We start from the raw sequence: 24417 nt of genomic DNA on the forward strand, positions 1-24417 counted from the left end.
TAGGTGGGACGGTGGAGTAGTGGTTAGCACTGCTGTGAGTAAGTTATCATTTAGGCAAATAAAAAAATAAAAAAATAAATAAATAAATAAGAGGATGAATGAATAGATAAACAGTTATTTGTAGTTTTTTTTTAATGGTACAGTTATAATAAGCATTTCCCTGCTTTGTAGGCTTTGAATGTTATGAGACAAATAACATTTGAATCACAATTTGAATTTCCATGAGGGACAAAAAACAAAAAACATTTGCACCGTTTTGTTTTTTTTCCTTCGTTTCATTTTCCTCTTCTTCCTTGTTGTTTAACGACGGTTAAATTGCATTACCGCCACCTGTAGGTCTCCCTCTCCCTCATCAAGTTTCCCTTGAAAAAAAAAAAAACATTAAATGCTTCCTTCCCTGATCTTGTCTGCTTTTATCCGGCACTTTCACATACTCTGTCTTCTCTTGATTGGCATCTTGTAAGTGCCAAAATTTCTGCCACGTATAGATCTCACTCTCCCTTATCTTTACAATCTTATAAAGTTGACTTTCCAGTCCAATCTTCCTTAAAAAACGAAAAAACAACCTTAAATGCTTCCCTCACTGATCAGTGGCTCCTCAGTCTTTTCCCATATTATTTTGTATTCCCCTATTGTGACCTCATATAGGAAGATACCTCACACTGAAAGAGCACCTTTGGATGAGTGAAGTAAATTATGAGCGAGGTATAAAACTGCATTATCTAAAGGGCTTCAGCTTCAGCAGCCTGGAAACATAAGTCCTCAGTTAATGGCCTCACAGACCTTTTGGCTTCTCACCTCGATCCTGTAGTTTTATACCTAAAAACTAGCACTGTAATCGTAAACATTATGATGATCACACTGAACATCATTTCACATTTCTACATTTGTGTAGTTCTTAAGGTTCTTCATGTTTTTTTTTCTCCTCCTTATATCTTTGCAGGGGATTTTCATCTGGCCATCTGTTGAATTTAGCAACTTGTTACCGGCATCACACTGAGCCATGTTCCCACTACGTTCACAAAAATTAAGTGATCTCATTAAAAAACTAGTACAACTTGGCAGGAACTCAGTGAAACCAGTAAAGATGAAGTATTGTCTCCTTTGTCAAGGAGAGGCCATGCTTTTTTTTTTTGGACATGTTCACAAAAAGCCTGGTTTGGACGTAGTCAGAGCGAGACACTTGATGAATCTTGGAATTGGATTTGAGTTGTCCCTGGGATGTCACCTCAGGCTAGGGGCTTGTGCTATGATCAGGGGGTCAGGGGTAGCTCAGTGGCCTACAGTTCAGAAGGTCCCAGGTTCAAATCCCATGACCACCATGTTGTCCCTTGAACAAGGCCCTTAACCCTCAACCGTACAACTCTTCAACCCTCAACTGCTCAGATGTATAATGATATAATAATGTAAGTCGTTTGTAAGTTTATATTAAGCTCAGATAATGTTCTTTTAGTGCTTATCATGTTTATGGTAAACACACAGCAGGTTATCAGGTTATCAGGTCTAAGCTCAGCAATGTTATGTGACAATAAAATTAAGTCATCTGGTGTCCTGAATGTACTGAATGACCAGAGTTTTACATCTATCGAGTTTTTCTTCCCTGATGGCATGGGACTTAATCCACGCCTCAAATTGTGAAGGAGTGTTTCTGGGATCATGAGGAATTATTCTCACACATGACCTGGACACCACATTGTGTGATTTAATTAAAGCTAAAAGGTAACTGAATGAAATCCTAAAGTGTGAGACATTTTTTTTGGCCACACGTAAATAGTAAAATGTAATGTATAATAAAAATGCCCTTTACCTCATATATTATCACACGTGGCTCTTTACACAGAAGATTGAAACACAAGACGAGCAGAGCAGTCATTATACTTTATTCGAAGGGAGAAGTAGCATAAAATTTCATCTGTACAATATGTAACAACGACTTCCATCCAGGCCCTGAATATGACTCTTAAATACTTTTACTCAAATGGCATGTCCGGGGGTTGAAGGTAATACACCAGCGTGCACCGGAGATGGTCTTGCGTGCACCCGTTGTGGATACGGAGATGATCAGTGGCATTGTAGTGAGCGAGAAAACAAGTCAGTAAAAACCACAAAGTGCGTCTTGTTGCCAGGAGGAAAATAAAGTAGCAGAGGAGAGAACCTGCTGGTCGATTCCCATTTAAATATAACACGTTTCACAACGCTTGCACCATGTTGTCTGTCGTGCTACACTGCTTATTCATGTTGTGATAACATCAAGTCAGAACCGGGAAGTCTGAGGTAAAGAGACGAGAACAATCCTTTTTTTTTTCTTTTCTTTTTTCCTGTATTTAGTGTTTCACTAGACCAGTTGTATAAATAGAGCAAAAAAAAAAAAAAAACACTTCTTGTTTTATTCAGAATAAAAATAACCAGTTTGGGCTGTGACATAAATTAATAAAACAACCTAAAATATAGATATACAAAATAAACAACAATAAAATATTATTTCGTCCATAATATTAATAAATTGTTTTTGCTTTCGAAACCATTAAAAAAAAAAAAAAACTCATGCTATTTTTCACAATTTAAAACATCATTCGTATTTACATACGCTGCACTCTTTGATCCAGTCCTATGCCAACATGAGGGAAGTGAGGAAAGGGAAGTGCAGGGCGAGGACAAGGTGTCGGGTGGGTAAGTAATTTTTTTAATGCTCATAACTCAATGCATCAGCTGTTATTTAGGGAAAGAAACAAGTTTTTAAGAGAATGTAGGACCGGCTTTAGTTAAAAAAAAAAAAAAATCTCTTAAAACATTATTTATGGCCCCAGTCATCACAATAACACTGAAGATCCTGGGTGTGTGTAAAAGGGAAACTTTTTTTTTTAAATATGGAGCATGTTTCCACGAGGATACGCTTATCTGATCAAAGTTTTGTGCACACCTGACCATCACACCCATATGACATCCCATTCCAGATATATTCCTGTTTACTGTCATAATAATAACCTCCACTCTTCTGGGAAGGCCTTTCTGTTTCGGCTGTCAGGTTTTTGTGTTTTGGGTTTTGCTGTGTGATTTTTATTCAGCTACTTTTATGAGAGTGTTAGTAGAGGTCAGGAACAAGGAGGCCTGTGGTGCTCCAGCTCATCCTAAAGGTCTTCAAGTCAGGGCTTCTTCCAGTCCAACCGTAACAACATCATGTATTCATGATGAGCTCGCTTAGGGGCACAGGGGCACCGTCAAACTGGAATAGGTTTAAGAATGAATGAATGAATGGATTATTGAATTCATCTTCCATACCCCTTATCCTTTACAGGGTCACGGAGGGCTGGAGCCTATCCCAGGGTGCCAATACATCGCAGGGCACACGCTCGCACACTACGGGCAATTTGGGAACGCCAATTAGCCTTATCTGCATGTCTTTGGACTGTGAGAGAAAACCCACCAAGCACTTGGAGAACATGCAAACTCGACAGAGGCCACAACTACTAGGCCTACTGTCTCTTAGTTCCAACTTTTAAGACAACCCCCCGTCCACAGTCCCAAGTGGCACAGTGGTAAAGCACTTGCCTTACCATCCAGAGACTACTAGTTTGATTTCTGGGTGATGCTGTAGCCTAGAAGGAGCGGATAGCGCTGTCCTCCGAGTGTGTTATGCTCAGCAAGCAGTTCGAGAATATGCGGTCAGCTGGCATCACATGATTCAGAGCAAAAACACATGATAGTCTTCGGCCTACTCTGGGAGAAATAAAAAAACAACAACAACAAAAAAAAACTCAAAAAACTTTGAGATAACAGTTTGGAAAAGGAATGTGTATGAGAACAATGATCAGGCGTCCACAAACTTTTGGCCATATTGCATACTTTGGTTAGTGTTTGTAAAAGAGAGAGAGAGAGAAATAAAGAGAGAGAAAGAGCAAGAGAGAGCTATCCAGGGCAGCGAGAATTGGCAGCTGTAATTATTGCCACTAGCCATTTTAAAACAAAACAAACCCAAACAATGGGCCTTTTGGTCCGTCACGGCCTTTACAATCAAACTGTTTTTAACTGATACGATCACCACTACATGAAGTGTAGGGAAAGGGCTGTCTGATCAGAGTTTAATTAAATAGTCCTCACATGTAACTGAAATATTTATATTCATATGTAGATATCACACAACACTAGAAACACCATTCATCTACAGTAGACTAAATAAGCACTTGTTTGTGTTGTGCAGGACACCGATTACCAGAAACACACGATCTGTATCTTTTAATCAAAAATAAATACCCAATGTATTGCTCTCCCCATTTGGATTTGAATGCAACTGTGACCAGAAACCAACAAAAAAAACCAAAAAAAAAACAACGGCTTCCCGGTTTCCGTTTCAGACACACCCACAAGGTTATGTTAAACAAGGCATTAAAAAAACAGCTACAGGTATTATAACATCAACAGAATCTACTAAACAATAGTAGTTGTTAGGGTTTAACCTAAAGGCTCGAACCTGGACGGACCGGCCTTCCACAAGCGAAAGAGCTCACCTCGCGTTTCGTCGAATACTTTTACCGTAAAAAAAACAACAAAAAAATGCTAACGTGGCCTTTACGAGCTAGTCAGCACCGTGCAAATAAATAACGTTTTCCAGCGCGGCGAAGGTAGAAGGCGATCTCTGAGGAAAGTTTGTGCGCTCTTGCACTGGCATACATTGGCACCTGGTCAGAAAGATGAGCAGCACGATGCGGCGGACGTGACAGGTCGACCTGACGGGGGCGGGGGAGGGGAGGAGCTGAGAGCATTACGCTTGCATACGGTCACGTAAACCTGACGCTTCAGGATGTTAGGTTAAAAAATAACAACCATAATGACCTGAATCCTTACAGCCCACGGCTTATCAATGACACCAACGTATTTAGGATAATACTAGTCTTAGTCTAAGACTCGATCCGAACCTTTTTTTTTCATATGGCAACTTATAGCTTGGTGCTTTAAAAGCGTATCAAGCTACGAAGTGGAAAACAAAGTGGTGATATCCAGGGTGGAGAGGATGAATGTTACGAAGGCCTCTTGCATATCGACGCGATACGACGTACGTAGATCACCAGAATGGCACCAGAGGAGAAACGCTCAAAAGATAATAAGCTTCCTGAGACATGAAAAAATTTAAATGTTGTGACACGTAGCCGCTAATATGAGGCTTGATTTATCAGTGTGCATATTTACACAAGTGTTAGGGTGGGTGGGGGACGATGGGGGGAGTGGGCATGGGTACGGTACGGGAATCCGGTCAGGGGTCGGTTTGGGAAGAAGCGTCTGCAAAACAAAAACAAAAAACGAAAAAAAAAAAAAAAACGGATTGAAGTTGAATTGTAAAAATAATAATTATAACAATGATCGTAAAATAAGAAAGAAGATCGACGACTGCTCAAGATTTCACGCACAAGAGAAAAAGAAATACAAGGCATGCAGGTACTGTATGTTAATTGCTGTGAGGACACTGCAAATCTATACTGGTAAGTGCTTTCATATTTTCACAGAATTCATATATTTCAGGGATTTTCTTCTCAACAAGTTTGCAATAGAGTCCTAAAAACTGATTTTTTTTTCTTCTTCTTTACAATCAATTCGTCACAATGTTCAGAAAACAGTCACATTTTAAACAGCAGGGCAACACAGAAAACACATGAAAGTAATAGAAAGAAGGCAGAGAAAACACTGGTTCATGAATGGCCATATTTTCTTGGCATAATCTGTCATCCATCTATATATCTATATATCTATCTATATATATAGATTAGAAAAAGGTTTTCTCCCTGCCCGCCCCCGTATTAAAAAGCTTTTTTGACAGAAAGCTTCATAATTATTATTATTCTTTTTTTTTTCTTCTTTTATATAGTGTTACAAAACAAACTTGTTATTAGGATGAGAAACTGAGGTATACCTTGTCGAGAGAGGTTTGTGGTTATTTGACAGAAAAAACGCTGGGAGGGAAATCCAGAGATACAAAACAATTTTTTTTTTCTGTTGTTTTTTTTTTTTCACCCTCTCGGTTGAATATACAGCAGTGACACACTAGACATTCAGAAGCTGTTTCGTATTGGCATTGCAACAAGTCAGAATGTAGTTTTTAGAAAGTACTGTTGCCCTTTTTTCTTTCTTGTTTTTTTTTTACACTGAAATAAAGAAAATGTCTTTTTCTCCTTCTTTTCTCGGAGACAAAAAAAATCTCTCTTTCTTTCTTGTTCAAACGTTTTAAAAAAAGAGAGAGACAGAGAGAGAGAAAGAGAAATACCGGTCGATAGCTTCACACATGATGCTGTCCTGTTCCTAAGTGAGAGTGTATCGCCTGAGGTCCTTTTGTTGGATTGAAATCCGTTCAGCCTGTCCAGAAGGCCCTGTGACATGAGTTTTCACGCGTGCACACGTACACACGCATACATACACAACACATACGCACGCACACACGCACGCATAGTGCTGCTGAAACGAGCACGTAAAATCGTAAAAACCCAGCGTTGGTGACCGCGACCAACTCGATATACAGTACAATCACCACAAAGGGATTTCGAGCTAGCGGCTCACAGCTATGTGTAATTCTTTTCCCGCCCGCGTGACATCACACGCTGTTCTCCTCTAGTCATAGGCTGGATTCTTTAGGTGGAAAGTCCACGTTTGTCACCATGGTGACGACGGTGACGATGTCGTCAGGGGCGGAAATGCTGGCGAGGCGCTGCACCTGTAGCACTCGCTCCTCTACGCAGCCCGCTGAGAGACGAGCTTCAGCCTCGTGGTCCCAGCACTCCTCGATGGTCTCGCACAGCATGCTCAGACCCTGAGAGAGCAAAAAAGAAAAAACAGGAAAGAGAGACAACGTTAGAGTGGCAAGAAAATAGAGCAAGTGACAATGGGGACAGAGAGAGAGAGAGATGAGGATAGTAAAAAAAAACAGCAACGATGGAGTAAAGAAAGGGAACGTTAGCGCGGCAGAGGGAAGGAGAATATGGTAGAAGTGGTAGGAGTGGTAGAAAAAAAAAGTGACAATGGGGAAAGAGCGAGAAAGAGAGAGAGGATAAGAACAAAAAGAGTAAAAAAAAAAAAAAAAGAAAGGGGACGTTAGTACGGCTGAGAGAATGAGAATATAGGGAGCAAAAAGAGATGGAAAAAAGTGTGCAAGAGAGAGAGAGACAGAAAAAGAATGGTAGAGAAAGATGAAGAAATATTAGAGTGGCAGAAAAAGAGCAAGTGACAATAGGGAAGAGAGAGAGAGAGAGAGAGAGAGAGAGAGAGAAAGGATGAGGACAAAATACAGTAAAGAGGGAAGAAAGAGAATGTGAGCGTGGCAGGGAGTGAGAATATAAGGAGCAAAAGAGAGAGAGAGAGCGAGAAAGAGAGAGAAGAATAACAGGATTGGAAAAAAAAGACAAAGAGCAAAAACTAAATATAAAAAAAGGAAAAAAAAAAAAAAAAAGGGAAGCCAAAAATATAAGCAAATTATGACAGGACAAAGAGACAGAGATAGTGAGGAAGAAAAATAAATACTCAGAGAGGGAAATACAAAAAAAGAGATAGAAACAGGGAAGAAAGGGAAAAAAGAGAGAACATTAGAGTGGCAGAAAAAGAGTGAATGACAGAGGAGGAATGACAGAGGAGGAAATAAGAGAAGATGGAAATGGGGAAAGCACACAACACCGCGCTCACACACTTTAATTACCTCCAGAAAGTCCCAGGATATCAGCGTTACATAACCCTGAGTTATACCGATACGGTTCTACGGCTCGCCTACTTACAGCTGTGTGTTAGAGAGAACGTACCGGATGTTTGTGCCAACACTCGCGCAGCGTCGGCCTCAGCTTTTTATGCACCACCACCTCCTGCATGTCCTCCAGAGTGGGGTGCTGACCCACCTCCTCCTCAAAAGGCAGCATGTACTCATCCACTGGACCTGAGGATTCAGAAGGGCAGAAGCTCATCACTCACCACTAGGTTTCACAAGTTCACATCCTCCCTTACTCATGCGGTTTCATTCAGACATGTTGGTTTGGACAGGGGATCACTAAAACATGGACTGTTGTTGTTCTGATGAATGAGAATAATTAATAAAGCAGAAAGTTGGGCGTGATTATACACATCTCCCACTCGACAGAAAAAAAAACAGTTAGATAAACAAACCTTTAAAGATGAATGCGCAGATCAGTATATGTTCATTCTTCCTGTGAAAAACCAGTTTAAAACCAGTTTTTCTTTTTTTTTTTTATAGTTGGTACTATTAAACAAGCAGTGTGAATGTGAAGCGCCACTATGAGATGAAACGTGGGTCATTTAAGCAAATGTATCCGCAGCGGTTTTTAGTAGTAGTTTTAGTAGTTCATGACAGATAGGCTAAATAACACCTTATTTCATAATACAGTAAGTCCTTGACTTACGAACATTTGCATGCAAATTTTCACAGCTACGAATAAATCATGGAAGTAGAATTAAACTGTTATCTGGAGTGCTGGTAAGTCCGTTATAGTGTGTGTGTGTACGTGTGAGGGAGCGGGAAAAATGACTCGGCATTACCGAATGGATCAGTCAGGAAGCACGATGATAAAAAAATGGCTGTACTGTAAAACTAAAATATTCCTCATTAAATTCAATGAGTTCAAAGTCCAATACAGCTTTGAGACATAGTGGCGTCTGTAAACAGCATGTAGTGTTGTCCCTCTCTCCCTTTAAACGAGGTCAGCTGACCCCATGCATTACCGGGATTACCCTTGCGATTTGGAGGCGAAGTCTCCAACATCAAACCTGTGTGTGTTTGTGTGTTTTTATGCATTACATTGTATATTTGTGTCAAAGCTGTAGAAGACTCACTTGCAAACGAATGAGACTTACGAACAAACTCCCAGAACTCATTCATAAGTCAGAGACTTACTGTATATGAACAGAAGTTTGGGACAAATCATATAGATTTGGTTTTTCCCCAGACTTCCCCAATGAGACTGTAAATACCCAGGCCTATGATTTCTTGTGCACAAATTGAGCTCAATGAAGACATAATGTGTTAAGCTTGGAGTGGAAAAAAATGATGTGTCCTGGATGGAGTCCCCACTGAACACGTGAAGAACAAACTGGTACACTGACTGCACCCCCTACCCCAATCCCCAGAGCTATACTCTTTTTTAACTTTTGCCAGTGTATGATATCGTGGCCTAAAGCATCCTTGCAGCTTGGTGTACTGGACTGCCGCTTGATGGTAACTGCGCTGTTCATGTCGAAAAAAGGTTAGAGCATAATTCTTGTTTTCACACACAAACTCCTGCCTGTACAGAAACACTCTCTGCCTACTCATCGTTGTCCATCATCGTACTATATGTCATTTTTTTTGCCACCTGTGCTTATTAACTGTAAAAAATATTCTGCAAGCTTCATTTGCGTTTGAAAATACCTTGTGCATGCTGGGTCATGCGGTGCATACCTTTTGGCTTGCATTGTGAACGTCATTAGAGCAACACTCCAAGAAAAATAAGAAACGTTTTAGTGCACTATATTAAAAAAAAGAAAAAATCCATAAGCAGTCTACATTAAAAGGCATAATTAAGTTCTTAAGGATGTTTATTAAGCATTTCTGCCCATTTGATCAAGCAAGCCAGTAATGAATGAGTCTTTTCCCTTCACGGGCAGCTCAGTAAGAAGCTCTATTCCTGCACTTGGACCTGTTCCCGGGGCTGTAAACTCATTTTGAGAGAAACAAAACAGTGTAAGTCAATATGAAATTTCAACTGACTCAAGTGGGCTTTTCCATCCATCAAGGATTTAATGTGAACTTAATCTGTGCATGGGAAAATATGAATGGAAGAGTGGAGATTAAAATATGTTATATATGGCGAAGAAAATTTGCATTAAGTCATGGTTTAAGCCTCTTTTATAAAATGAAACATAGAAGCAGTTGATGGAAATACATTATGTGTGTTTCAGGAAGCTGAATTTTACATAAACATAAACGCTCTGTTTTTGGAAATTCTGGTTATTAGTCATGTAGTAAAGCTGAGTGTAAATGTTTTCATACTTATATTGTGGACGTTGGACCATTTGGTTGTGAGAGCGTTAGTGAGGTCAGGAGTTCAAGTTTAAGTTCTTCCACTTCAACCCAACCACAGCATGTCTGCACGGAGCCGACTTTGTACATAAGCATAAATACAAAAGACACATTTGTCCTTTGTGGTTACCACTAGGAAAAGAAAGACTAAAAATGGAGCTTATTTACGTTCACACATGCACGCCAAACTCTGAAAGTAACAACTAAACTATGAATGAGCGCCTCCAAAAGAATGTCTCTGTTTACTGGAAAAAATATACCAGTTTTTTTTTACTCGTGGTGGGTGTGGCTAAACATGCGGCCGGTTAACCGTGTGTGGACAGAGTGTGTGGAAGACACAGAAACGAACGCAGAGCTTACTTCAAAAAAAGGGAAAATCGAACCTACAATCATGTGCCAAACATTCATATAACATAGCTCATTATGCGTTAACCGTACCGGCCCCAAAGGAACTAAATGACCTCGTTTGTCCTATTTTATGGATTTGTTTCCGATGGCTAGATTTACACGATACTTAATGTGCGAGTTTGGAAAGATAATTTAATTATACTTTGCATGTGAAAGAGACTTGAGTGGTTTTAAACGTTGTGTAATTCGCTTTTAAAACCCCAAAACCTCATCTTCACCTGAAACAAATCGATCGAGATTTCGCCTTTTTTACGTAAATTAATACAAATCATGTAATATCACCATTTCCTTATTCTGTAACTGTATGTAAGAAGGATTTATGAATACGTGTGTTTTTACTCTCTTTGTCGTTCTCACACAGCGCCGTTATCAATCATATCTGTCACGTGGGTTTTAGACGCGCGTATTGTTATAACGGCTATGACTGACTTTTTTTTTTACAATAATTACAATTGAATGCCATTAACGACAGAAAGCTAGCAGGAGCCAATTAGCCTTACGCGACTAGCAGCTGACAGAGCGCTCAGCACTGTTTTCATTGTTTGGCGACATATGTTCCTGTTCTTACCGTCTGCAGCTGTGCAGCGGGATGCCAGTTCCCACAGCACCAGGCCCACGGCATACATGTCTATCCTGAGAAAGGCGTCTCGCTGGAAATTGATGGCCCCCTCCAGCACCTCGGGAGCCATGTAGCGCCGGGTTCCCACCTACAACACATCACAGGACACATGCGGTTTGGACTGCTGTGCGTGCAGCTGCAGATCCCTGCCTCGGTGCGTTTAAGCCAGCGTTTCGCAAGATCATCAAGCGCTCCGTAAGCGCAATTGTGAACTGCACACACTCTGGTGTCTTAGCTTATCTTGCTTACAAGCAATATTAACGGCAATAAATCAGACTAAACACCTTCGTGTGCTCGTGGGAATGTGGCAGGGATGTAACAGGTTTTTAGATTTATGAGGCCTGTCGTTTTTATTTCATCTGTTTGTCACAGATATCAGAGAAATTGAGCCGAACAAAATATGATGTGGAAAAAATAATAACTAAATAGATAGATAGATAGATAGATAGATAGATAGATGGATGGATTGATACTTTATTAATCCCGAAGAAGAAAGAGTTGGCCGATCAGATAATTTGCGCACAAATAGTACACAAGTAATAAAATTTATTAAAGCCAAATAGCTGCATTTTTCTCACTTGGCATTTCTCTCTCTCTGCTATCAGTACTCACTTGTCCGTGTGTGTCCCCGGCAGACTTCCCGGCCTCGAACCTCAAGGCCAGGCCAAAATCGGCAATGCAGGCTGTCAGATTAGCCTTTAACAGCACGTTCTTACTCTTGATATCCCTACACACACACACACACACACACACACACACACACATACATACTCGGTAAGTGGAGCTGTAAACTAATTGTTCTTAAATTCAATAAATCCCCTAACCAGAAAGCCACTAAATTAAGGTCACAAGGATCTTCTTTAGGTTTTACGTTAATCTTTTTTTAACATTTCTGTCAGCATTAATGGCCTGGATATCAGACAACTTTTGTACATACATGAATAAAACAAACAAACAAACAAAAAAAAACATACAGAGTCATGGAGGTGTGAGAAAGCTAACCTGTGGGAAATGGCTGGCTTGTGCCTGTCCCTGTGGCCAGGGACATCTGCGTGGAGGTATGCTAGACCTCGTGCCATGGTCTGAGCGATGTGGCAGAGCTCATTCCACGTCACCACGTTAGCCTTCAGATAGTCGGTCAATGATCCCTGCAGAGACAGGAAGCTGTGAGCAAACAACCTCACGTAGGACGCCAACCCAGATCCAAACAGCTCGGAGGAAAAATTATATTTATTTATTTATTTTTTATAACCGGGGAAGCATCCATTACACACAATGCCAGAGTAGGAGGTAGCAGTTGCTTTGTAATGACTCATGATGTAGGATGATACATGCAAATCATTCAGATTAAACTGCGGTACTAATGATGATACTCTGCATTCGTTTAGTCCAAGAGCAGACTTTTTTTCTGAATGAGGGGAAATAAGCTGTGCATAGTAACAAAACACACGTGTTGAAATCATAGCTTGTTTTAATGTCCAGGACCAATATATGATTTTGCCATAATGGAAAAGGATTTTAAATATTAACCGCGTCTTTAAATGCGTCTTTAAATAGGCCTGTGCATCTACTGTACGTCTAGTGGGCACATGTGATGATGCTGCCTGGCCTGCGTGGCGCAGATCCAGAAATGTCAGAAGGGCAAACTGTTGAATCAGGATAAAGGTGACTCATTTACAGTAATATGCAAAAGTCCCATATTATATGCTGTACCAATTTTGTTATATATGTTTATCATGTCTGCATAATTGTGTACAAAATCATTCAGTATTTTTATATATAACTTAAAAAAAATAAAAAAAATAAATAAATAAATGGATAGATAAATAACATTACAGGAAAATAATAGTACAAGACAGACCAGTTTTCAGATGGAAACAAAAAACCTAATGTACGCTCCTGGGATTTGCATAAAAATACGAAGTTACCAGAAGAACTCATATTCTCCAGCAAGACCAGTAAAACCTAACAACTATTTTATACTGTGTAAAAGTCTTGGGCACATACAAAAATATGGCATAAGCAAAAGATTTTAAAAACCTTTCTGCATACAAGAAACTTCTATAAAGAACCATAAAAAGTAATACAATAAACAGTCAATATTTGAGGTAAAAGATTATTTTGTTTAACAGCTGTTTTACTTATAAAACTGCAGAAATCTGTGTCTGAAACTGATAGTCAATATTTGGAGTTTTAGACACATATTTGTGGAGTTTTATAAGTAAAACAGCTGTTAAACAGTAAAATATTGACAAAACTGGTAACTTTGTCACACCCGCTCCTTTCTATTTTTATGCAAATCTCAGGAGCGTACATTAGGTTTTCTGTTTCCATCTGAAAACTGCTCTGTCTTGTACTATATATTTTTTTCTTTACAGCCATGCATATATTCTCCTGTAATGTTATTTATTTGTTAATTTTTAAGGGTATATATAGAAATACTGAATGATTTTGTACATAATTATGCAGACATGATAAACATGTATAACAAAATTATTACAGCATATAATATGGTGCCTAGGATTTTTGCACAGTACTATATGTATACACAAAAACAGCCTTAACATTAAAACCTCCTGGACATCTTAAAGGTTCCTATAGTATCTGGCACTAAGACGTTGACAGTCGATTCTTTTTCATGAATCAGACCCTAGATTTGTGCAGCAGATCCCACAGAAGCCTAATTAGATTGAACTCTTGGGGATTGAGGAAGTCAATCACTGTTTGTCTCATCGATTGACCAGTTATCATTCCTTGGACCATTGGTAGGTAAAGAGTAAACCACTGCATACTGAGACACCCCACACAATGACCCAGTTATCCAGCCATCTCAATTTGGTTTTGTCAAAATCACTGCTCCTCCATCCAAGATCTTTACGTTCATTTTTCCTGCTTCCAACACATTAGTGTGGAGAACTTACTATTTTGACAGGTGTAACAAAAGGATTTATGTGATACCGGGTGATTCTCTTCAAATATTCCTGAATATTCTGTAATAACTTTCGCTATGATGAAGCAATCTGAACCAAAAAATACGCTACATGTCTTGACGTATGCGTAATCAATCCCCGTTTTCTGCCAGACCCATTCTGAGGCGGCGCTTCGTGTTCCTAAACGTATCACACGAGGAATTTCAAAGTTGGGGGTGAAATAGCATTCAATTTCACGATAGATGTTTTCCTTTAAATCCTCCACAGTGCAAGGCTTGTTCCACTAGACTTTACCTTAGAGCATACCCGAAAGGAAGAAGTCTGGTGAGGTCAGATCCTGCAAAATCCAGATATCTTAGACAACTGCTACAGATGACTGTTGCACGTCACTGATGACATTTTCGAATGGCCTCTGTCGTGAAAAGGGATCGACGATCCTGTCGTTTCCACTTTCCGTAACATCCTCTGAATGACACTCTTTGAGGATATGTCAGGAAAACAATATTTCCTTCTCAACTCACTCTGACATCATTTAAACAAACTGGTGACACAATACGCTCGCACTGTGTACTGTACACCACAATCCTGATGAGTGCAGGGGTACGGTGTTAAATGGACCAATGGCTGTGTGGCACCTCTGCCTGTCTGACTCAGCGGCCTCCCGTTGTGTTGGAAGCTCCATTAACCGAGGAGCACATGCATGTTGTTTTGTAAAGATTGCTTAGTTCGAGCGAGAGTTATTATAGAATCTGAATGTTACGGTTAACCATGAATACATTAATGGCTGAACATTCTACAGAGTCGAGCCCTTACGTTACCTTTTCATGATAAGCTGTGATGAGCCACAACTCAGCGTCCAGATTGGCACCTCTTTTCTCTGCGCCGATAAACTGCAGGATGTTCTCGTGCCTCATGCCGGGAAGGTTGTATATCTCATACTCATTTTGCCAAGACTGCTTATCCTAAGAAGAAGAAATATAAATGGGCGATTAAGTAATGAAACTAGATAAGACGTTTTGCTTGTGACGTATTAGGCGAAGAAATGATTTTATATCTAATTTTAACTTAAAACAGATGTCTATGAAAAATGAGCCTACTTGTTAATCTGAGAGTTGGGTTTTATAGCTGATGGCATGCAAAAGTGCTGATCCTCCCTCAGTCAGCTAACTGCCTCTTGTTGGAGAGCTCGCGGATGAGCTCAGCGGATTTCAAAGCTTTTCACGTACCTGAATGGGAAAAATCTTGACTGCCACGTAGTCGTTGAGCAGCTGAGCTTTCCACACACAGCCGAACCGACCGCGGGCTTTAATCTCTATCAACTGCAGCGGCTTTTGGCCGAGGACTGGCGAAGGGGGCATGGGCCCGGGGTCCTGAAACACAAGGACAAAACAAAAAAAAAAGGAATGAGGGTTGGTCTTATGGACACTGGGTTGAATGTTTGAGGGGTACTTCTGGAATGGATGGTTTCGACCTGAGGGTCCTGATCGCATACTAGGTCACCTGAAATAAGGCATGAGGATGCAGGAGGCATGAGAAACTGGCAGGACACACAGGGAATATTTATATATCCCTATTAATAATGATATATTTATTCCCATTAAATATCGAATATCTGTTGTTAGTTGACTTTTTGATCGCAGGATGCAGTGGACATTTTTGGCAATTTCTGTAAATCTCACAGTGATGAAAAAAACTGGAGCGGGTTCTGTCTCATGCGTTCGCTTCTGCTTTTCAAAAAAAAAAAAAAGCAAGCCATTACTTGTACGGTCAATAATGGAGTTCTGAGCTGGTGAAGCATATAAATACCAGCTGTAAATGGGGTGATGGGGAGCTGACCCAGTTTAAAAAGCTGACTGGGAGTGGTGGAGAGGATCACATGGTGGACAATGACATATGAATCCAACAATGACACAGATATGGATGTTGCACTAAGCACAAGACTCCCAAAGTAAAAGGAGGCAAAAGCAGTGGTATGATTTAAAAAGAAAAAAAAAGAAGGAAAAAAGGGTTTCTATGCTTGTGCTGATACTTGACAAAAAGTAGGGCAAATGTAGAGCAGCTACGTTGGAGTACTTGGCCTAAATTTCATCCAAAAATTGAATGTGGCATCCCTGAGTTGAGACTGAGATCCAAAGTATATGGATCTGGGTTGTGTACCAAGTTCTATTTGGTCCTTCAGGAATTTTCCAACAGAGAGAACAGAGATGAAGTGACTGCAGGCGGGAACGAGACGGGCTGAAAGGGCAGAACATCCATCATGCGAGGGAGGAGGGGAAGCGGAAAAGGGGGGAAAAAGAAATAAAAAAATTCAGTCAGAGAAGGAGAGAAAGGGTATACATCTGAGATTGAGTTGCTTTAGCTGTTACCCAAGACGGGCCCTGAAAGAAATGACGCGGGAACTAGTGTGTCGACATGAAGGATCAAGCTCCTGTGGCGGGATAGACACAAAGAAAAACACACGCCCTAAGCCTCCGCTACTCCCCGTCACAGCAGACACAATAGCCTGGGTTTGTGTTGATTTTTTCCAAATGTCAGTCACGTCGAAGGCAGAGGTCGGACAGAAATGACACGGGCTTTTTATTGCACTGTTACAAAAGTGCCGGTCCTTTTACATGTGCCGCTCTTCTGTAATTTAGGAGAGTGGTCTTTCTCTCTGGATGCCCGGGCTTTTGGATATTGGATGGATGTTCACTTACAGGTTATGAGAACTATGTAAGGGGCAAACAAATTTAGATCTGTCAAGGGGTACACTGACCTGACTGTACCATTGTGTTCATTGTTATAGTCTCGTAACGTGCCTACGATCCCCAAATCTATAATCTGTATAAAACTTTACCAGTTTAACCGAGCGTCCTTTAAAAAACATCAGGCTCTTGTATTAATGAGGTGCCTGATGCTTTTCTTTAAACTCTGTAATCGATCAAATTTTGGAGACTATGTTTGTTTTTCAGCTGCTTCCATCGAGGGCTCACCACAAAGGACCATTCGAGCCGCACAACAACTTGGCACAGGTTTTTTACGACTATAATAAATTAAATTCTGAGACATTTCAACACAAATTAATTATGACAAAATACCCTGCCATATCACCATACGATTTTTAAAAAATCTGTCTACTGTTAATTTTTTCTTAGAACAGGTTAATTTGTACTCCATTTTCTTTTTAATACTTGGCTGCACAGTGCCGTAATGATCGTGACTGTGGCCTTGCATCTCCCGGATAAGGATTCTGATTCCAGCCTCGGGTCTGTGAGTTTGTGGAGTGTTTGAATGTTCTCCCTGTGATTGGGTGGTTTCATCCAGGTACTTCCCAAATTGTTCATAGTGTATGTGTGTGTGTCTGGCATCCTTGTCCAGGGTGTACCCTGCCTCATGCCCTAAATCTCCTGGGATACCATCCAGGCAACACAGGATGAGTGATATACAGTCGACCCCAGGAATCCGCAGGGGTTACGTTCCTAGCGCACCCACGAAATGTGAAAAAACGCACTTTTCGGATGTGGTAGAAAAATATCCCTTAAAAAAAAAGCCTATAATTTTTTTTTTTTTATAGTTTAAACCCTAAATATGCCTCTAAATCCCTTAAATTTAATTTCAAACTCAGCTTAATACATTACCCCTAAAAAAAATTAAAGAGTGTAAGGGTAAACCCGTATACTGTACAGTACTGTAACACAGCACTGAAGATTTAAAATACCAATGTTAACCCTATATTTACTGTAACTCATGCAAGCACGTTTTTTTTGGTATCAGTACTGTAGGGTAAATAGTAAATACGGTAATAATTCACTGTCCCAATCTACGGTTTCTGTGTGTTCTTTCTACAGTACTAAAAAAAATCATACTGCATTATATTTTATATGGAAATTTAGCTGAATTTATGTTAACATTTATGTTATAAAAAAATGAGTAAATTACATTGTTCTTAATAGTTTAGCGTTAAAACGCATAAAAAATATTGCTTCCGTGATGTAAGTGTTTCCGTGAACAATTATTAGTTTGTATGTAGGGAACAATCCACAAACAACAGAAGCTGCAAACTCTTAAATGCAACTTAGTGTGGGTCAACTGTAGAAGTTGAAGATTTTTTTTTTTTTACTTAATGATGAAACCAGTTTTGAACCCGAGGTTTATCAATATTACCCATTATTAATATATGTTAAAATGTCTCTGAATTTAATTGGTAAACATTAAATACCAGCAAATAAATAAATAAATAAATAAATAAATAAATAAGCAAACACAGAAGGACAGAGTTTCTGGTGTGTTGGAGTTTCCACCATGTGTTGCATTTTCTATGGTTGCATCATGTTTCATTCATAGCATGGCTTCCATGTAATGATTCTATGCTTTCAGTTCCTTTCTCCTTGTGAAAATGTGTGAAGAAGTAGACCTCTAAAACAATGCCTTTTCCAATGCATGCATTTTTTTATGAAGCAATTTGGGAAGTGTTTAATTTCCAGGTCAGGGTCACTGCTATCTGTGCTATAAAGCTATAAAACTAAATATGGTGATCAGCAGACGAATAGGTTTTTTTTTTTCTTCCCCTAAGCATATTTTTCCGTAGTCCAGCAACAATCGTAAAGAAAACCCTGTATCTGTGTATTTGTGGTATTTAAAAACAGAGATGCTATTAGAGAAAAAAAATTTCAGCACCCTATGACCAATCAGATACTTACCCAAATTATTATTATTTTATTTAGTATATAAATTTGTTTTTCAATATTTACTCAAAAGAGTTGTTACGATTAACATTAAGCATTTTTAGTAAATCTTTATGAAATAATTATAGAGAACTGGAAATACGTTTTACTTTTAAATATATTTTATTTAACTGTTAAGGTGCTGGCATGATACACCCAAACAACATATTATTATAAGTCGAAATAAATTGAAAAAAGACAAATTGTCAAATATTTCCAACTTTCATCATTGCATGTTTGTTCTTTTGCATGCTTGGAGGCGTGCATACAAAAAGCAAGGCATTGCTGGCTTTGCATGCACCCTAATTAATCTTCTGTTTGAATCCAATGGAATACAAAGGATTTTCTACTTATCCGTGCATCGTCGGAACAAATAAAAAAAATCTTGGAACGCTGAAGCGTAACAGACTTTTAAGTGTGCAGGGATCAACTTAAAAAAATAAATAAAAAAAATCAGAGATTTTCCACTTTATTCTGGAATGCGACTCAGGAAAGGGAAAAAAATCAATATAAATGCCGTTGTTTAAAATAAAAAGGAAGGAAAGAAAGCAGGAACCAAGACACTCTCTTCAGAAAGATGAGTAAAATTAGACTTCTCTTACCTCTATCATGATATGAAAGGCGTGCTAGTCGGGGGGGGTTGGAAGGAAGGAAGGAAGCAGAAAGGAAGGTGTTAGTTTGTGAGTGAGTGCGAGATCGAGACAGATGGGATGGAGAGAATCTGGGTCAAATGTAAATTCAACTTGGCCTGTTTAACTGCACTGTGGGCTGGTCAGAGTTAAACACCGTTTCAGGTGAACACAGGGATACAGCGAGTCTCCAGCTCTGGCCCGCTGCGGCAGACGTCACTATCGTCACAGGTCGTCTCGTGAACGTCAATGTCTCTGGGGGAGTCTTCTTCTTCATTTCTCCTTTTTTTTATTTGTAAGGTCTTGCCTGACTTCTGCAGGGTTCGTGATGATTTTGACTGATTGTTTTTTATTTGATTTACAAACAAAAGTAAACAAAAATCTTGTAAAAATATAATTTTGTTTGCTTTGGAATATTGACACGTCGAGGTCCTCGTGTCACACCATTACGCTTGTCTTCTGTTCTTGCCTTTAGCAGAGTATATATTTAATCATCGCATGCGTCTGTTTATATATATATATATATATATATATATATATATATATATATTTAGAATAAAGAAAAATGTCTCTTGCACACACACACACTTTACTGTCTGAACAGAGACAGGCAGGCACGATTTTAATTGGGATATAACTTACTGAGTACTGAGTTAATTAAACTTGACATGTTGATCCTAGCTGTTACACAGAAACTCACAGAATAGAGCGAAAGCTACAGAGAATTATATTAAAAGTGTACTTAAAGATTGAGCAAAAAAAACCTTTGATAAAAATAATAAATGCTACAGTGTAAACTGTTTATTTAATTACAAACTAGTTAACAAACCCAGTGACATTGACCATATGCTAATAAAAACAATAATAATGACATAAACTGTCCAAAAAGCACAAGTGCTGTCTTTTAGTGTTTACATGTTCAACAGATTTTAAGTTATTCACTTTAAGGGATCTTAAATAAGTTAAAAAAAGGTGTTGAAAGTTTTGTGTGTGTGTGTGTATATATATATATATATATATATATATATATATTTTTTTTTTTTTATTTTAAACCTGAGTGCAATAAATAGTCTGTTTAAAAACTAAAGTGTCAGAGATTCGTGATCACAAATCTCATGGAGAAAATGTGTTTTAGCAAGAATCGTGCAGCTCTAGTGTTCAGGCATATGTTTTATCATATCATGAAATTCAAAGCTATGGACTCCACTGTAATAAAAAGCTGGACACAAAGCAAAGTAAGATAAAAAAAAGAACTAAAATAGCTGTCTGCTGTCTGAGTCTGCTTAGCTGTAAAAATAAGATAAAACAGATACAAAGTGCTGGTAAATATAAATTTACAAAGTGTTTCAATGAATCCGTGACCCTGAATACAGGATTAAGCGGTAGCCTAATGACAATGAGTGAGTGAGTTTCAATGCACCCATCCCCCATTGCATCAACCATGAAAACAGGGAGGCGGAGCATGCGATTAGTGCTCATTTGTGTGTACGGCTCACTGTAATTATTAGCTGCAATTTAAGAAAAGCCTCAGGTTACCGTGATTTGATTTGTCTTAAAAACAAACACTATAGGAATGAGAGGATTTTGTAAAAGGCGTGTTTGTTAAATATTAAGAAATATACACAGTTTGTTTTTTATTCTCATGACTGTAATTAAGAATTACAGAAGATGCTTTCAGGACTTGTTAGACACCCGACCTTGTAGCCGCTGAATACAGTTAATAATCCTCCTTAGTATACAGTTTGCTTAAAAACAAAACAAAATAAATAAATAAATAAAAAGTAAAAAAAAAATTGCGTGTGGGAGAGGTGTCAAAAAATAAGGAATTGCCGTGACTTTTAATTAAGACTGCGGGAATGAGTGAGAGAAAGAGTGTGAAAGGTTTAAAAAAAAAAACTGGGACTAGGAGGAGTATTAAATCTGGTAATAATAATAAAAAAAAAAGACACAGCTGCTTTAGTTGAGTCATACCGCAAATGTATAATCGATATCTTCCATATTTCATTTCCCCAGTCTTGTGGGAGCGTTGAGACAATTTCTCAGCAAATTATACAGCCCTTGGAAGCATTGTTTGGTTATGGACATGAAATACATAAATTTGTGTGTGTGTGTGTGTTTTATAGCTTGTAATGAAGTGAACTAGATGGGGAAACATCACATTAGGATTTAAAGTATCTTGATAAGTAAATTGGACATTCCTCAAGAACAGGCTAAAGATTTAACAGCAATCAACAATCAATAACAACAATGAACATGTTTGAGAGGCGGCTTTTGTTTGCATGAATGGACTTAAAAACAGTTCGCTCTATTCTCTGATAAAACAGTTCGCTCTATTCTCTGATACAAATATAAAACTAATTCGGTTAGAGTTTGACCCACCCCACCCCTCCACCATTTTGTCTTGTTTCTGTTTGCAATTTTTCCTTTTCAACATTTGTCTCTCTTTGGTCTGTGGACAATGCTGGACATTCTGGTAAACCATGATGGATAAAAATAAGAGGTACTGGAAACAGAGACAGGGCCCACAACACCGTGTGTACAGTAAATAATAAACCAGTCACTCAAGATTTGCTGATATCGTGTGATTGGGAGTTTGGGATAGTACACTCACCCCCCACCCCCTCCCTAATAACTGCCCCCCAACCCAAAAAGGGGAGAAAAGTCGCTGTTTCAGGAATGTCAAATTATCTGTCTTCACCAAGCCAAGAAAACATTGACACTATTGGAATTGGTTTAAGTACTATACACATTATTAAACGTGGAAGGATAGTGCTGAACTGCGAAAATGTGATCTGGAAAAAAAAAAAGTTACTTAAACGCTTGGCAAAAAAATTAACAATCAGAAATCAGAGCTATGTTTAATAGTGACAGTAAGAATATTTCCATATGAATACTGCATGACTAAACATCTGTAAGAAAACCACTTGAGACTTATAAGGAAAAAAAAGGCTTCGGTTTGATAGGGAGCATAAAGATTGTATTTTGAATAAAAGGAAAAAAAGGGTCATGTGATCTGATGAGTCCAGATCGAGCATATTCCAGAGCGATGTGCGCGTCAGGGTAAGAATGGAAGCGTGTGAAGCAAAGCACCCATCATGCAGAGTGACCACTGTACAAGCCTCTGGAGGCAGTGTTATGATAAGAGGTTGCTTCGGGATGTTTTCCCATTTCGAATTCACGGTTTATGTTGAAAAATAAAAAAAACAATGTTATTGATGCCGCAGAGTGTGTCTTAAGCCTAATGCAGTGGACAGGCTTGTGTTCTTTGCTAAAAACATGTAAAATGGTGTCAGGCATATAAGTTGTGTGTTTTTTACTAAATTGTTTTTTAAACAATTTTTTTTAATAAAAAAAATTCTATTCTTTTTTTATTTTTTTTTTAGGTCTGCAGCTTGCACTTTACCAATCTAGATTAACCAGACTTTGTAAAGACAGGTAAAAGTCTGCACATTATTAATCCCAAAAAGACATATGTAAGGGTAATGTTATACTGATTACTGTTTTTCTAAAATAACAAGAAAACTTGTTAGTGAAAGTAAGTTTGCACTTTGCACTTTTAGTCCAAATAAGCAGTTCATGTTTGGTTATATTGAATGAAGTCAGTCGACGACCTGAATGTATTGAATGACCAGAGTGCCGCATCAATGGCGTTTTCTTTCCTGATAGCACGGATGTATTCCAAGTTTGTGAAAGAGTGATTATGGGAGCATGATTTCATTTCATTTAGCTTTAATTATGGCGTGCAATTCAGGTGTGGAATGATGAGGAACAATGCACGCAATAATTAAAGCTAAATAAAATTAAATATTTACTGAATGAAACATTAGTGTGTGTGTGTGTGTGCTTTGTTTATGGGAAAGTACTGTATTTAATGGTTTAATATTGACATATGAATAACCCTGAGGCTAATTTGTGTCTGTTGACAAAAAATCCCTAAACATGTCATTAATGTGTATAAATTCACTCAGGCTGCTGTATACCTGAGATTCTTAGGATGGAAAATTAAGGAAATTCTGATGTGTGTGTGTGTGTGTGTGTGTGTGTGTGTGTGTGTGTGTGTGTGTGTGTGTGTGTGTGTGTGTGTGTGAGATCCGGTCCTCTTGGATCTGACTAAAGTTTATTAGTTTCACTTAGTACACAAAGGCAGCACAGTGAACAAACCAGGAAAGATTTTTAGATACTTGGTCCATTTTTGCTTGTGGTAAAAGCGTCCCTGCTCTGAGCCCCAACAGCAACTGTAAATGGACAAATCCAAGGCAGGGCCGGTTTACAAAAAGAAAGCGAAAGCACTCCTTTGGGATGCTCTGCAAGGAAAGAAATCGAGACAGATCTTTTGAGAAGAAGCCAAAAGAGAAGAGAAAGAGAGAGAGAGAGAAAGATGTCTTTTGAAAAAGCTTTGAAAATCATAGCGAACAGAAGCTCTCAGGCCGTCGATCAGACTGACTCCGCTGTTCTGTACCTTGCAAATACCTTTTTTTTCTTTTTTCAAATCCTGACCCACTTATTCAAAATCGAGCGTTTCTGTTCAGCTGCCATATGTATTAGAAAACCAGAGAATGCCCCTGTTACACGACCTGGAAAATGAGTTCTGGCTTCTGTTTGCAAGTAATAACACAAAACCCTAGCACCTTCTGTAACTTGCTTGAAGCTAGATTGAAATGTTTGAAGTGTTTCAGCTTCTCGAAAGGAAAAAGAAGAAGAAGAAGAAGAAAAAAAGGAGGCATTGTCCCTTCCGGCATTCAAAGAACAAGTTAAGACTTATAACAACTGATAGCAAAGAGGGAACCAAAAAGACTTTTTTTTCCTCAGTGTTATTAATATTAATACAGAAATGGGAAATTCCATTGCAAAGGGCAGGCTGCTTGCCATAAGCTCTTTGAAGCACAGAAAGATTCTTATCTTCTTCTTATTTGTAGCGTGAGCGTTACATCAACAGACTCGCTAACTGAGTGAAAACATTTTCGGTTATGAGTAGCAAAAACAAGAAAAAGGAGGAACTACACACAGCCTAACATTTCTTAGGTACAAGATAACGTTCTCAGGAATCTTTTCACGTTCTAGTCCGTCTAGGGGTCACAGACTTTTGTGA

General features: G+C 38.8%; 1 protein-coding gene across 3 annotated transcripts in view; it reads right to left on the reverse strand.

The window, feature by feature from the left end:
* Nucleotides 1–1865: 1865 nt before the first annotated feature.
* The window catches only part of acvr2aa (activin A receptor type 2Aa), a 56800-nt gene continuing 34248 nt past the window's right edge, over nt 1866–24417 (reverse strand). For 2 of the 3 annotated variants that reach the window (XM_053496356.1, XM_053496355.1), the window contains 8 exons: nt 19302–19325; nt 15223–15366; nt 14815–14958; nt 12069–12214; nt 11679–11793; nt 11016–11154; nt 7773–7903; nt 1866–6793 (listed from right to left, as the gene is read on the reverse strand). In XM_053496356.1, the coding sequence (XP_053352331.1) occupies nt 6599–6793; nt 7773–7903; nt 11016–11154; nt 11679–11793; nt 12069–12214; nt 14815–14958; nt 15223–15366; nt 19302–19325 (1038 nt within the window). In that variant the 3' untranslated portion in view covers nt 1866–6598. The remainder of the gene's footprint in view (nt 6794–7772; nt 7904–11015; nt 11155–11678; nt 11794–12068; nt 12215–14814; nt 14959–15222; nt 15367–19301; nt 19326–24417) is intronic. The other variant, XM_053496357.1, reaches the window with a different exon arrangement.

This window comes from Clarias gariepinus, chromosome 5 (genome assembly GCF_024256425.1).
Source record: "Clarias gariepinus isolate MV-2021 ecotype Netherlands chromosome 5, CGAR_prim_01v2, whole genome shotgun sequence".
Classification (NCBI taxonomy): domain Eukaryota; kingdom Metazoa; phylum Chordata; class Actinopteri; order Siluriformes; family Clariidae; genus Clarias; species Clarias gariepinus.